The sequence below is a fragment of the Triturus cristatus genome, chromosome 4_2 (genome assembly GCF_964204655.1).
Source record: "Triturus cristatus chromosome 4_2, aTriCri1.1, whole genome shotgun sequence".
NCBI lineage: Eukaryota > Metazoa > Chordata > Amphibia > Caudata > Salamandridae > Triturus > Triturus cristatus.
In genome coordinates, this window is record NC_140586.1 from 899,716,936 (window position 1) to 899,733,257 (window position 16,322).

At 48.3% G+C, this 16,322-nt stretch overlaps 1 protein-coding gene across 3 annotated transcripts in view; it reads right to left on the reverse strand.

Annotated features, from left to right (window-relative positions):
- KDM4A (lysine demethylase 4A) overlaps nt 1-16,322 on the reverse strand; it is a 612,801-nt gene that overhangs the window by 458,276 nt on the left and 138,203 nt on the right. For 2 of the 3 annotated variants that reach the window (XM_085602947.1, XM_085602948.1), the window contains exon 5: nt 8,889-9,082. In XM_085602947.1, coding sequence (XP_085459073.1) covers nt 8,889-9,082 — 194 coding nt within the window. Of the gene's footprint in view, nt 1-8,888; nt 9,083-16,322 lie in introns of those variants that run through there. The other variant, XM_085602949.1, reaches the window with a different exon arrangement.

A 16,322-nucleotide genomic window follows, 5' to 3' on the forward strand; every position in this document is an offset into this window, starting at 1 on the left:
TTCAGCAGAGCATCTGTCCTCCTGTCGCTGGGCACTACTGTACTGTTGAGGGAGTTGATCTTTGCCCCCAGGAAAATCTTTACCTGTTCCGGTTCCAGCGATGATTTTCCCCAGTGGATGGAAAATCCCAGACTTGTGAGGGTGTCTGTTACGCGTTTCGCGTGCCTCTCGCACTTCTCGCGTGAGCTTGCCTTGACCAGCCAGTCGTCCAAGTAGGGGTATACGTGTATTCCCTGCTTTCGTAGGTGTGCCGCTACCGCCGACAGGCATTTCGTAAAGACCCTTGGCGCAGATTTTAATCCGAAGGCCAGGGTTGTGAACTGGTAGTGTTCCTGTTCGATGTTGAATCTTAGAAGGCCCTTGTGCCTTCTGTTTATTGGGATGTGAAGGTAGGCATCCTTGAGGTCCACGGTGACCATGAAGTCCCCTTCTCTTATCTGTGGCAGTACCTCCTGCAGTGAAGTCATTTTGAACCTTTGCGTTCTGATGAACTTGTTTAGGTAACGGAGGTCCAGTATGGGTCTGAGGTCTCCGTCTACCTTCGGCACCACGAAGTAGTTTGAGTAGACCCCTTTGTTGCGTTCCCTGAACGGCACCGTCTCTATGGCTCCCTTTTGTAGGAGTTTCCGCGTTTCTTCTCTGAGCATTGCCAGTTCTTGGGCCGATCTCTGCCTTCCCTTCGGCTTCCTGTTTGGAGGTCTTTTTTCCAAGTCTACGCAGTATCCGTACTGCACGATGTTCCGTATCCACTTGTCTGTGGTTATACGCCGCCACTCCTGAAGGTAGAACCTCAGCCTTCCGCCTACCGGTGACGTATGCTCGTAGGCTCTTGAATTTTCTCTTCCCCCTGATGACACTTTTTGGCGCCTCACCCTTGGGGACCTTACGAGGGTAGGCGTCTTCTTGCGTGCTGAGTCACTTCGAGGAGGGCTGATCGCCCCCTCTCCTCCTTTGGCCACGTCCGTTCCCTCTCCCGCGAAAGGACTGGCCCCGCGGTTGATATTGCCAGTTTTGCTTCTGCTGACTTTGTCCGTGACCTTCGCCCTGCTGACCTTGCTGGAACGCCTGGTGCGACGTCCCCTGTTGGCTTCCACCCCTACCGTAGGGTCTCCTCGAGGGATTTCCTCGTCTCATTCCCCTCAGCTGTAGGGCCCCCATGGACCTCGCTGTCTCGTTTTCCTTCTTGAGCTGGGTGAGCTTTTCGTCCACCGTTGCTCCGAACAGTGTCTCTCCGTTGAAGGGGGTGCCAAGGATGTTGTTCTGCACTTCCGGTTTGAATCCCGAGATTCTTAGCCATGCATGCCTCCTCTCTGTGACCCCTATGGCCATGAGTCTTGCTGAAGTCTCTGCCCCATCCAACGCCGTCTTTATACAGGAGTTGGCGATGTTCTTGCCTTCATCCACCAGGTGAGAGGCTCTCTGGCGGTATTCTTCGGGGAGGTGCTTTACTAGCTCCCCCATCTCATCCCAGTGTTGGTATTGGTGCCTATTGAGGAGTGCATTCGAATTCGCCATGCGCCAGTGCATTGCGGCGTTCCTCTCGACCTTTCTGCCTGTGAGGTCGATCCTCCTGCTCTCCTTATCCGGAGGTGGCCCCGAAGTTGCTGGAACGTTGGCCCTTCTCCTGGCCGTGGAGGCTATGATGGAGTCTGCGGTGACGCTACCCTTGATGTAAGGTGGGTCCAGGGAGGAGTGCTTATATTTCTTCTCTGTCCTGGGCGTGATCGACCGGCAGGTGGCAGGCTCCTTGAAGGCTTCTCTCCCCTGGTTCATCACGCTTTGTAGCATGGGGAGGAACTGACTCCTAGTCTGGATGGGGAGCAGTGTTTCGACGAGAAAATCGGCTTTCGGCCTCTCCTCGTCGAGTTTGACGCCGAAGGCCATTGCTGCGCTCTTCACCACCATATTGTATACCCCGATGTCGTCGGGTGGCGAAGGCCTCGAGGGGTACGTGTCCACGGCCTCCTCCGGGTTTTCGGTGTCGAGATCGTGCCATTCGACGTCGTTGCTGGTAGATGCCGCCGATTCGTAGAACGACTGTTGGTCTTCTTCCTCGGCTTCCTCCTCATAATAGGGCTCCTCTTCTTCCTCGAGGTCCCTTGTCAGCCCTTCGGCGTCGAACTCGCCTTCGACCTCGACGACGTCCGCCGATGAATTCGTTGGAATCTTGAATTCCTTCATCCTGGCGTCGAACTCCTTCTTCCTTTGAAGGATGTTCTCCATTTCGGCCTCGAGCCGCCTCTTCTTTTTCTCCATTTCGGAGATGCTTTCGGCGTCGACCGCGGGTCTCTTCGATGAAACTTGCGTCGACGTCGAACGTTCTTTCTGCGTCGATCGGCCATTTTCATGGGACGATTTCGACGACCCTTGCCTTTCGGCGTCTTTCTGCCCCAGGGAGTCCTTTTGTAAGGATCCGCTTGGCCTTTTGTCCGAAGTTCCCCCTTTGGACGTCGAAGTTTTCGGCGCCGGGGCTCCCTTCGTGGACCTTGACTCAGTTTTTCTCGAGTCACCCTCGTGTTTTCGAGGTGTCTTTTGATTTGCGCTCGACGATTCTCTTACCTCGTCTTCTTTTTTCTTGTCGGTCTCTACGACCGTGAAGTTTTCGGCTGTCTCGGCGACGTTGTCCTCGTCGTCCGTGTCGAGGCCCAGCTCGTAGAGTGTCGGGGGTTTCCCTTTGCCATCCATGTTGGCGTTGGCTCTTCTCTGCCTCTCTCTCACTCTGAGTGTCTTCGGCGCGAAGGCTGAGCAGGCGTTGCAGTCGATACTCCGGTGATCCACCGGTAGGCAGAGGTTGCAAACCGGATGCTGGTCTTTCTGCGCGAACTTGTGGTGGCAGTTTGGGCAGAACTTGAATGGCGTCTTGTCCATTTCGCTCAGGGTCTCTGAGCGTGCATTCTCCAAGGCTGTCGAAGAAAAAAGGTTCGCTGGTCCTCTTTCTTCGCGCTCCTGATGAAATCTGTTCTATTCCTGATGTCTTCTCTTGATTCTATCGATGAAACTCGCTTTTCTTCCTTCTTCCTCCGAGTGAATTTCTGGAGCTTCCCGATGACGATCCAGACCCAACGGCGGAAAAAAGAATCTGAAGATGGCGCCCCAAAGGTGGGACTTCCGCAGGAAGCACGACGACGTCACGGGAGGTGAACCAAATGGTGGACGTCGACGCCCACCTGGGCTACAAAAAAAAAAAAAAAAAACAAAGAAAAGACTACGAATCCGGACCCAACCACAAGATCGCGGAATAATGCACAGCATAGTGAATCCAGAAAGATTCACGCTGCAAAACTGATATTTTTTGGTTTCTTAGAAGTACTGCCAACATTGTCATGCATTTTTTAGAATTTCCTGGTTTTAGGTCACCAGACAGGGCCCTGCACCCGTACTGAACTTATTCTTTCGAAAATCTCAGGAACTTCTAGACTTTCAAGAAAGTAGAATGTGAATCTAGGCATCCTGAAAATCAATAGTACATATACGGTCTCCTCGATGCAGCAGAGGGTAAATTTGGTGCAAGGCTAGAATCCAGAATTTGTCTTTCTTTATCCATTTGTTTGCAGTGTTCTATAATAGGAAGGAATAAATTCCTCTTCCTTTTTGGGAAGCTAGGACCTTTTTCATGAGGATGTTGACATATCCAGTGTTGGTGATAATGGGACGAATTCTTTGGAGAAATCACCATCAGCTGCAACTTGAAAGCAAAATTCAGTAAACATTTGTCTTTTGTGATGTTTTGCCACTGTATAATAGGAATGCAGATGGCGACCCCACTCCTCCCCCACCCACCTGAGAGGTAGGACTGCTCCTCTCTTGTGACGCTGCCTTTGTGGATATGGCCACCTCAGCTGTTGTTGGGATTGTTAGTAGGACCAATCAGGGATTTGAACAGTCAGCTGACGGGGATGCCTTTCATGCGACCTGTGCTGGTGCTTTGTAGATTCTTCTATTTCCAGGCCCATTATTCTGAGAGTTTCAGCTTCTGCCTTCACGGGCTGCATTCCTCCTCAGCATGGCTGCTAAGCAAGTTGTTTCTTGAGAAATAAGGCTGAGGATGTGCTTCTGGGCTAAGCCTGTAAGATGAAACCAGGAGCTCTTATTGTTAAACCAAGACTAACCAAATCGGTAGTCTGCAGCTACTGAGATCCGTTTGTTTTACCATCATACCCTCAGTAAAACATTATTGAAAATCGTCTCGTCTGTTTTTGATTAAGTCACTTGCAAGATCTTGCAGAGAATCCCCAAAGAAGCAATCAGATCTCCTCTTCTCAATGTTGAGAGTGGCGCTTCTAGCCTTCATAGATGCTACTGATCAGCCACAGTTTGTGTTCATTCTGAATCCTGAGTGTGATCTATTAGTCAGGTAGAACTGTGAGGAGGGCAGCAGAGCATGATATATCTTGGCTGCTGACATCACAGAATCTAGTTGTGGACCTGTCCTTAGCAAAAAGGAGGAGATCTACTATGGTGGTTTATATTGGTTTTGTTAACATGATTGACCAGTTTTGACTGTAGCACCAGTCAAGAAAGCCTGCATAGATCATTTCATCAGGCGGGACCAAAAGTAACAAGGGCCTGACAGAGCTCCGTTGGTGATGTATGTCAAACATATCAGAAGTCAAAGATGGCCGTGTTGGTATAGGAACAGAGATTTGCTGCACCGTTTGCAAGAAATGCGAGGCGTTGGTGAATCGGGAGTGTTGCCAAGTACTTTAAAGATTTTGTAGAAGGTGAAGCTGTAGTGGTTTTTGACATGTAGGAGTACAAAGTGTGTGATCTTCTCAACTGCCTCAACTCAGAATGGCAAGTGGAGAGAGTGGTACCTCCTTGTTAAGGGAGGACGCTTCTTGGAATGCAGGAGTACATCTTGATGGGGAAGGTGAATATCTGAAGATAGGCGTGTGCCTTGGTGCATCTACCCCAGAGTACAGATGTAGTGGCATGGCTGGACACTGAACAGCTTGCACAGTTGAGGCACTGACGTTGCTTGTGGAGGAAGTGTAGCGGGTGGAGACACCTGGCACAAATAGTGAGGGAAAGAAGTTGATCACATTTGTGTAGTCAGCTTCTTGGTAAATCTTAAAGCTGACATCTGTGAGGAGAGCCCCGGGGGTCTCAATGTAGATGTTGAAGAGGACAGGAGAATAATGCCAGTAGTATTGGGTTTTAACGGTCCTCAGTGAGAGTAAGGTCTGAAAAGGCAAAGCTTAGCACTCCAAGGTGTTTTCTACAGAAGCCAAACATAGAGCTGAGGTAACCGCCACTGAGAGGGCACAATGCTACTGGAAGTCAATGCTGCCCTAACGGGGCAGTGGCAGTGTCTGAGCTTTTAAAACAGTTAGCCTTTCATCCCGAGTGGTCTCCCCTTTTTTAATGCTTCCTTTAAAAATAACTGAAAGATTTTTTAATGACCACTACTTGAATTACAGTAATTTTTCCCCCTGAACAGTTAGCTGTGTTTTTTAAAAGAAAAAATAAATGTGGGCAATGAAGACCGTAGATACATTTATTTTCAAATCGGCTTTTCTAAGGGAATCATTTTACACATTTATATTTATGTTAAAAGTGCTCGGAGACCCAGCACATGGAGAGGATGATTCAGGGATTATGACTTTAATGAAGATTCCCTGAAGGAGAAGCTTCATTTGCCACTGTGTGGAAGTAAGCACCTGTACATTAGCAGCATGAGTCCCACCCTGCTGCCAGTTAGACGTCATAGCTACACATACAGTGGGACACTGTTAGAAGCCGGCGATTCCGCGAGCACCATTGTTGTCAAGTGCATGACCCGGACCCCCCGCTTCCACGCTAGGCCAAGAAAGGACACCGTCCGAGACAGCCCTGCTCACCCCCTTAGTAGCTTGACACGAGCAGGCAGGCTTATCTCCAAGGCACAAGTGTTCAGTATTTGCGACCACGCCCACAGCAATCCCAATGATGTCACCACAAATGGACTCTTTATATAGAAAGATATACGAAATGACCACACGATACAAATCCAACATACACACAATGGGTAATATTTTTTCCGGTGGGTTGGGCGGTCCTAATCCCCAACCATCGCAATTCAGTACAGTGCAGTAAATAACCAATGCAATGCGCCTCGCTATGATCCTGTATCCTGCAACAGAAACATAACGTAGTGCGTGGCGCACTAACCCCTGAGATCGTTAAGCACCACTAATGTCAGACATTGTCCAATAGTTCGTTAGCAACAAATATGCAAAGTGTTATACGACTGTTTTCAGAAGTTGTGAGAACGGTTGCCCCCAACACGGATCAACGATGACACCCAAGTTCCACTCCGGGCCCTGGCCCCTGTTGTAACGCCATCTCCGGGACCAGCAGGGACCGAGATCTGGGCCGAAGCAACAGGCGCACACAGCTGCCAGCAACGAGAGGCCGAGAGAGTGTCCCTCCAAGCCGGCACTCCGCCCCAGGCGATGATTCACTTTACCTAGCGGGGTGCGACCCCACTCTCCTCTCCTGCAGCTGCGGCTTGGCCTTACTCCAGAACCTTGTTACCACGAGCAAGGCGCTCGGGCCGGTGGTTCAGCTCCTGCAGGGCTGCCGGTCTGGGCAGCCAACGTTTAGCACAAACTCCTTCCACAAAGCCTTCCACACAATGCTGGTGCCACCCCACGTTGCCTTCAAGGGCCCGATAAGTTGGCCCTCCTCTCCAGCGCTGTTAGGACTCCCCCGTGCTCACCGCTCCCCAGTACTTCTCACCATCACCTCCGGTGGCACCTCCGACACGCACCCCCGGTGCATCCAAGACTCACTCCTCCTCTGGCCTCCGATGACCAGGCGCACCTCACTACGCCTCGGCTGACACCTTGACATGCACCCTGCGCGTCCGAGTCTCGCTCCGTCTCCTGGTGCATACGATCTTCAGGCACTCTCCTCTAGCGCCACAACTGCACCCCCACATGCATCCTGCATGCTTGAGACCCACCTCGTTTCCTGGTGCACACGATGACCCAGGCGCGCTCCACTAACGCCTTGGCCGCACCACGACACGCACACTGCGCGTCTGAGTCTTACCTCTCCTCCTGGTGCACACGAGGTACCAGGCGCTCTCCACTAACGCCCTGGCTGCACCACCACACGCCAACCCACGTGTCGGAGACTCACTCCTTAGTGCCCACGATGTCCCGGTGCTCTTCACTTGCGCCTTGACGGCACTGCGACACGCACGCGCTGCGCGTCCCGAATCTCGGCTCTCTGCCACAACGCCCACAATCCACAGGCGCTCCAACACCTGTAGCCGCACCAAGACACGCACCCTGCGCGTCAGTCTGGATTCGCTCTGGGTGCCCACGACCACCTAAGGCACCCCTTCGGAGGTCTCAGGCTGCCACGACGCGGTCCCACCACCGCGCCACTTGATACTTCCTGGAAACTTTCATGTTCCTGTGTTTTCGAACAGGGAGCCAGCTCACCTCGGGCCCTTGGGGTACAGGACGCAGCACACAGTAAAGTCCTGCTCAGGAAGAAGGGGGGACACGACCCACTGCGGCGCCCCATCAGTTTCTCCTCGGTCAAGAGCTACAAACTGCCCACAAGCCCCAGATCACGAAGCAAGGGTCAAGTGTCTCCCACAGCCTATTCAGCAACTCTTCCTGAGGCAGAGGTTTTCTTCCTGATCGCAGACAGGTCATAGCCGCCAGAGACTCGACCAGTCCACGGCGTCGTCAAAGCGCTCCCAGCACTTCTCTGAACGATACGAGACCGTTCTCGACGACATCATCAACATAACCAAAGTCTTGGGGTTACAGTTCTTTCAGTTATGCCCCTCATCATTGTCTTTGAAGTTTCCTTGTACTCCGGGGTCCCTGACCCCTCCCTAAATCAGTCTTGCGTATCTTCACCCCCCCCCCCCCCCGTTTCACCTTCCTCCCTTTGATACTGGGGGCCTGGATCTTTAATCACTCAGAGGGAGATGGGTCTATTGTTTTATGGATCTAAACCAGGCCTCTTCACCTCGCAAAGCCTCTCTTTCTCCCCGCTCCAGGTTCAGGGCAGCCTGGCGCCATCTCCACCCCTCCCCTGGGGCACGACCTCCCTCAGCCTTTCTCGCCTCTCCCTGATCCAGGCAGGCAATTCACATTCTGCTGAGACACACAAAAAGGTCTAAAGCACAAACTCTGCAATTTTCTCAAACAGCGGCTTCCGGACACACAGCGACAAAACCATCTACCCAAAAAGATGCGTTATGACGCTGCGAGTTCAGACATACCAAACTTCACTGTTTGATTTCCAATTCTTGGAAAACTAGGCTAACAATACTACACCCAGCCTCCCCCATTCTGTCCTATGGGCAGGATGGCCTTTCACCAATGAAAATGAAATGGAGTATTTTCCACTGTCAGGGTCTAACACCCACACTGGCACAGGTCCTGCCTTTTACCTACACTGCACCCTGCCCAGGACGTCCTACAGGGGTGCCCTATGTATATACAAAGGGGACAGTCAGGCCTGACAAGTGGTAGCATTTGTCAGAACAACAAGCTAAATTAGCATAATGTGCATAGGCCCTACACTGAAGACGTATGTTCCCTCTCTGTGCATTTCTTTAGTACTAGCCCTGGCACCCACAGTGCACATCACTTAGGAATCTTGCTAGTAAGGCAAACATACCAATCAGAGACAACCAATCACCACTACAATTTATACAGGGAACATCTGTACTTGCACACTGATTAGCAGTGGCAAGTACCTACAGCATCTAACTTCACAGGCGGCAAAGGCAAAAAGTCAGGGGTAATCACGCCAAGCTATGCCAAGTCTCACAGACACTGTGAGGGAAACTGTGATGCCAACATGTCGGAATGTCATGCTATCCCTGAAGTCAACAAAAGGATTTCGGGAAAGGCCAGTCACAAAAGATCTCTCACCAGGATTTGGGCTCTCCGAAATGCAGATAGTTGATGCTGTACAGATCCATGTCCTCGGTGTGCCAAGCAAAGGAGGTCTTCCACATGCCGAAGTACAGGTATGGGGTGTTCACACCTTCAATGGTAATGCCTTTCTCGCTCTCCACAACATCCAGAATGGTGTTCAGGTGGCCAATATTCCATTCATGGACATGCTGGAAAACAAAAAGACGTTTAGAATTAAAGAGAAGTCTGGGATGACAGGTCATTAATACTGTGTGTGCCACTGCATTAAAATAAACTAACAAAAGGCAAAAATAAATGTAATTCAAGTTAAGGACATGTGTAAAAATTCTTCTCTGGCAGGAAGAAACCATTCCCTACCACTACCAACACCGGCTTTACCCCCTTCCCCATTTCCAGTCTGCAGCCAAGCGCAAAACATCGAGGCACACCTGAAGCACACCTGAAGCAGAACCATATGCAGCTGGAGGTCAGCATAGACTTACATTTATATGGGCTTTCATGTATACAACACAAAACAGGTCGCAAATGTGGAAAGCTCTGTACTAGACTCAAGCGCAGCTCATAGGGGAACAATGGACAGAGCACAGCTAAGTAATGTGAATTTTCCAGCAAATATAGAAGGCATCATCCTGATTACTCTCGGAGAAATTAAAGCCAATGCTGCTGTCTTATCAATTTCACAGCATAAAGGGAGACGAGGAAGTGAAAACAGAAAACTGAAGGACAAAACCTGAGCAGAGAACTGAAGGACAAAACCTGTACCTGCTCCCTTATTTCCTAGCAAAAATGTTCAGCTGACTTTCTTCTAATAGTTAGACTACCTTGTTGTATTTCATACAACCAAACGGACAAGGGAGAAAAAACTTATTTCTTCTCCCTTCGAACATTTGAACAGTGTGTTCTCTTCTTGCTAAAAATGCATGCCACTTACTTCTCTTACCTGTGCACAAGAGAATGCAAAACAATCTGGGTTTTTTAGTACTTTCCTTCAAACACGATGGAAAAAGAACAAAACAAACACCGCTGTTAAAGTAGTTGCTCTCTTGCATTCTTGGATGTGGATGATAAATATGTAAAAGAAGGCTGTGGCCCAGGCACTGAGGTAGTACTGAATGCCACTCCCCATGATGCCCGCCTGGTGAGGAGCTGATGGGTCTCAAACCAATGGCTGCCAACTGGGTCGAGCACTCAAGTATCCCATTACCACCCAACCTCTGTTCTCTCTGGATTGTGAATGGCCACTGCTCTAGAAGAGACAATGCTTCTCATTAGATAAGGCAGACCCTTTTAACTACCATTAGCTCTGCAACCACAATGCATTCTTCCCTACACCTTCTTAACCTTTATACTGATCCATTTATCATGCAACTGTTGCACAGCAGCACCTTAGTTCACCTTCAGGTGGCCAGGGTGATCTTATGGCTTGACAGACTGAGTTTGAACCCCCTGTGTTCACTGGTCTGAAGTTGTAATCCATACATAACTATGGCTATTATTTGATGTCAGTCCACGGCCACTGGGATGGAACCTAATAGGACTCATCACTTTTCTAGACTCTCATCTAAAGATTGTTTAACCTCTATATGTAGTTTGCCATCATGAATAGCTTTACTATTAAACACCAGTCCACCTGAAAGCATTCTGTCTAAGTGGAAGAGTTTTGGAATCCGGTGCGTCCAGAAAGAATACGATCTACTGTTAACTCCAGAACAAGCTGTTCTTCCTTACGGTCTGCATTTAACTGGGTCCGATTTTATTTATTATTTATAGGTTTATTTGTCTGACACTGGAATACAATTTATTTTTCATCAATTACATTAAACTTTTTAGGTCTTCATAAAGACCTCATCCATAGCTTGATGTGGTATTGACAAAGCAAAGTTGATGTGCCCTCCTAGCAAACCCATGCATAGACCTGATCTCAAGTACATGCTGTGAACGTTTCCCTTTATGACCTCTACATCTTCAGCTAAGAGAGACACCGAAATTCCTACTTTCCATTGAAAAGTCTTACATTTTATCTTAGGGGTATAGTAGTCTGACACACCACCTTCTTTTGTGCTTAAGGTAGTTTCAGACGATCCGACTCCATTTTAAGTAAGCCACAACTCCATGTTCTGTCATTTAGATGTAGACAAACAAAACACCTGATGCAACATCAGTCTGGAACAAGTGACAGGTTATCTCAATGTCAAGGTCAAACAAAGAACAATAGTCAAAATAGCATAGTCTGAATTGTCGTACTTTTACCTTATATGTTTAAAGGAATGCATCTTACACTAGCATTTTCATGCGTATTGGTTGAATCAAACATATCTAAGATGATTGCACATTGCATCTAAGATAAGATACAATTGATAAGGACTGCAACTTGACCACCTGTCAATAGAGGTTTTCCGCCCCAGATTATCACGAGTAAGCAGGGCACACCGACTCCTTGACTCCAGATAATAACAGCATTTTGCTGCAAGGAAAATGCTACTTACCAGTATGCATCTGTTCTTGGCATGTAGAGCTGCAGATCCACACACTGTGTATAGATCGCTATCTGGTGTTGGCCCGGATGTTTGCACTTTGTTATTGTCTTGGAAGAAGTCTTTGGAAGTCACAAGATAGGTGACTCCTCCTTTGGACAATAGTGCGCATGGGCATCGACTCCATCGGAAGATTGTTTTTTAGCCAAGAAGGGAAATGGAGTTTTGTAAGAAACAGAAATAGATGATCATGTATGTTGTATCTAATTAAGATAATACTGGAACAGATAAAGGTAACCGGGGAGATGGGTGGACATGTGTGGATCTGCAGCTCTACATGCCAAGAACAGATGCATTCTGGTAAGTAGCATTTTCCGTTCGAGGCATATAAGCTGCAGATCACACACTGTGCATAGATTGCATAGCAGTACTCCTCCTTAGCGGCGAACACCAGTATCTGCTGCAGTAGTTTGAAATAGCGTTTTGAGTACAGCTTGGCCCACACTAGCTTGTTGTTTTGCCTGCACATCTACACAATAGTGTTTTGTGAATGTGTGCGGTGTAGACCATGTAGCTGCTTTGCAGATGTCATCTAAAGGAATGTTAAACAAAAATGCCATTGAAGCCCCTATCTTTCGGGTAGAGTGGGCTTTAGGGGGAATAGACAGTGTACGTTTTGCTTTGTGATAGCAAATTTGTATACATTTGACAATCCACCTTGCAATCCCAGACTTTGATATGGGATTGCCTTTATGCAGTGGTGAGAAGGATACAAAAAGTTGCTTTGTTTTACGAAAAGGTTTTGTTCTGTCAATATAGTAAAGGAGTGCTCTTTTTACGCCTAGAGTATGAAGAGCTCTTTCTGCTACTGTTTATGGTTGCGAGAAGAACACTGGCAACTCAAAAGATTGTTTAAGATGGAAGGGAGAGAACTTTAGGAAGGAATTTGGGATTTGTCCTGAGAACCACTTTGTTATGATGGAGTTGTAAAAATGGTTCTTCAATAGTTAGTGCCTGTAGCTCACTGACTCTTCTAAGAGATCTAATGGCCACAAGGAAATCGACTTTCCATGTAAAAAAAATGTTGTAGCTCGCATTTATGCAGAGGTTCGAATGGAGGACCCATGGAGGGGATGGTCTAGATGGGTAGATGTCATCCTATGGTGCGTCGGGGCATCTGGTGTGCCATAATCGTCCCATGAGTACCAGGAGGACTAGGTTCCCCTAAGGGTTGATCATCCCCTTCGTCATCAGAGGTGTCGTCATCATCCTGAGGTGGAGGAAATGGTGAGGGTACTGGAGATGGGATAGGAGAGTGGTGTGGAGGAGGAGGAGGTGGAGAAGGAATCCTTAAAGGAGAAATTGCAATGTCTCTTCTTTAAAGGAGATGGAGCTGGTACAGGTTTGTCCATTTTCCTTTTCTTGGAAGGACTAAGTATAAGTTGACCTGTCTTGGGGTCTTTTTGAAGAGTTTTTTGGGTTGGATCAGGTCGAAAAGCTCCTCCTCTGGAGTGTGTTGTTTCGGTGCTGATTTCTTCTGGTCTGATTGTGTGTGTGACAGAGGTTTTGGAGTCGTTATATGCTACTTAGGTTTGGAATCTGGAGTTTTCCTCGTTTCTGGCGGGGTCTTCAGCACCGGTTGTTTGCTTGGTTCCGAGGGTTTTTTGGGCTCCGAAGGATGAGCGCCCGAAGTCTTTGGAACCGGGTGTTTACTTGATTCCGACTAATTTTTCGGAGCCGGGACGTCCGTACCAGTGGATTACGGAGCCAAAGGCGACGATGTGGAACTAGGCGTTGGTGCGGAGGAAGGCAGTGGTTTCTTCTTTGGTGCTGGGGATGGAGTTTTGGCACTGACGGCAGGCTGGCTCGATGCAGAATGGCCTGAAGGCTTGTGTATCGACTTCTTTGCCGAGCCTGAAGGCGAGGCGTGAGAAGTTTTTGTCCCGGTGTGCACCTAGGCCCGAAGGTGAAGGTGTGACCGAAGCCTTTTTGGGAATAGGGGGAGGGGGAGGGGGGGGAAGCGGGGGATGTCGAAGTCAGTACTTATGACCCGCTGCCCCGGAGTGATGTCCGACGTCGGAGTCGTCTGCTTTGGAGGTGCTGATGTTGCCCTCTTGTATCTGCTCCTGCTCCGGTACATTGATGCCTTCCTGGAAGAGCTCGTCCGGAATCGATGTCGATGATCGAGCCATGGTTCTTCAAGCTTGACGATCCCTATTTGTCTTCTTGGAGCGAAACGAGGCACAAGCTCGACAGTCTTTGGCCTCGTGCTCAGGTGAAAGGCAGAGGTTACACACCTCGTGAAGATCGGCATGTGGAAACTTGGATACACATTTAAGAAACTTTTTGAAGGGAGTCCTTTCCATGAGCCAAAGGCCTAATGGCGCAGGTAGGCCCGAAGGCTTGCGTTGAGGACCGTAATCGAAGAATTCAAGTTTGAAGAGATGCGCGTCCAATGGGAACGCGATCAAAACAATATCCAAGAATGGGTCAAGGGTTTCGCGTCGAAAAGTAGATCGGTAACGACACCGAACTGGATCGCGATGAACACATTAGAGCCCAATAGCAGGAAAAAACAACTGGATGATGGAGTCGATCCCCATACGCACTATTGTCCAAAGGAGGAGTTTCCCATCTCGTGACTTCCAAAGACTTCTTCCAAGACAATAACAAAGTGCAAACATCCGGACCCAACACCAGATGGCGATCTATGCACACACAGTATGTGATCTGCAGCCCATATGCCTCGAACATAAGGTTAGCAGTGCACTCATCCTCCCTAAGAAAATCTAGATGCAAGTTACTCTACTTTCCATGCTCTCCTAGTGTAGAGTATAGAAGTAGGTTTTAGGGTGCTAGGTTTTTAGATGACATTTAACCATGTTAGAAGTGTTTGCTTTATTCTCGTTGCTCGCAACGTGCATTTAAGCTGTTTTAATCGTATTCTGTGTAGGTATTTTAGATGCATTGCGCAACAGGGCGCACCTGTTGAAATAAACAAGCATTTTAGTTAAATTGTCTTTTTCTTAGCGGTGGCTCGTGGGTTGAGTGGGATTGATTGAACAAAAAACGTTTGTTTCTCATCACCACATTGCCCCTGGATATCTGTTTTGGGACTGTTAATAACCCAAAAGCATTGACACCACTTCAACTATAAATTGGGTGGGGTACTGCGGGCTATAAAAATCTGTCTTTCACATTCAAGCGTTGGTGCATTGAGCTAAGTTCACTCGAGTCACCTCTGGGTGGGAAACCAAACCCGGTAGAGCTGAGACACAGTCTCAGTTTACACAAAACATTACATTCTCGCAGTGCATTTGCCGGTATTTTTTCCTAATCCATTTATTACCCAACTCCATGTTGAAAATGACCATCTTTTGTTTGCTATTCCCCCAGATTGTTCTGCTTAATCTGTCCTATTTTTGCTGTACCCTTTTTTGTTAGAATTAGGATTCTGCACCTTTTACTCCTGCTAAACAGTGATAAAGTGCTTCAGCTCTCCCTTACAAACATGGTAAAATTGGTACACACCTAATTGGCACATTTATGTTACTTATAAGTCCCTAGTAAATGGTAATGCATGTACCCAAGAACTGTAAATTAAATGCTACTAGTGGGCTGCAGCACTCATTGTGCCACCCTATAAAGTAGTACTGTAAAACATTTCTCAGGCCTGCCATTGTAGCCTGTAGTTCAGTTTTAAACTGCCATTACGACTTAGCAAAATAAAAGTCTTTAGGAGATCTTATTCTCGGTCTCCCATGGCTGCCAAAGGGTGGGAACCAGGCACTGAGTTTAGCAAGGTTGGACTTTGGGCTTTTGTAGGAGAGCTGCACAGAAAGCAAATTATCAACCTCTTCCAGACTTTATTACAAGTGGAACGATTTCTGCTGGCGGCCCGAGCTGCCTGATCGCTGCAGTACACCTGCCTATGCTGGGATCCTGGCCTCTACTATGGATGTACTGAAGAATCGGTCATTTAGAACAAACTGATCTTAAGATATCACATTTCTATTTCATGTGGCTAATCTGCTCACCAGGTTGAGCACATAATAAGGTGCTTGCAGAAAACAAGCAAATCGACTGATTTGCTTAGCCTCATATCTCAAAGCTGTTAGGGGGAGACAAGAGAACCTCCAGTAGGAGAGGTGGAATTCAACATGCCTGTCTACTTGTTCTACAAGATCAGATTTGACAATGAAGACTATCTTGAAAGCAAATGCCTGCTCCACACGAAAATGCAATGCCGAACGGGCGATGGGCAATGCCAAGTGAAAGCACAAGGTAACCTTTACATAGGAGAAGTGTGGCTCAATGATTAGAGCGGCAGACCCTGATGCAGAGGTCTAGCCCGGGACCAGGGTTCAATTCCCCGTCTCGGCGGGTCTTGGGCTCAAAATTCCACGGACCTGATAATTCTCGCCTCGGTGCCTATTCCAATCATGGAGTCCCACTCTGCAACTCTGGGCAATAGCTTGCTTAATCTCCACAACGGCCCCCACAACGCTAAGGATGCCTGGCCTCCACCTTGGGGGTGCCCAGGAGTGGATGCCTCACAGGGAAAGCCAGGATGGGTTCCACAGCGGTATTCGTACAAGCGCCTTGAGACCCTTGCGGGTGAGTAGTGCGCTATACAAGTATCAATTTACATTTTTTACATTTACATAGGGACTTTCTGTATCTGAGGGTGTCTAAGGAGGGAGATGAGGCAACTCTGGCCTTCTTGCCACAATATCAGATCCACCCCCTTCTCTTCTAGGCAGCTGCAGAAGATGCAGATGATCCTTTATCTCGAACAGGAGTAGTCTCAGCAAACAAAAAATAATTCTGCCTTGAAGACTTGCACGTTCTGCCTTTAAAGAAGTGAATTATATCCCTCTGAAGGTCGTAAAAAAAATCCACTCTCTGCTACAAAGGTACAAGAGCACTTAGGATGTCCATCCTCTATGCTCAT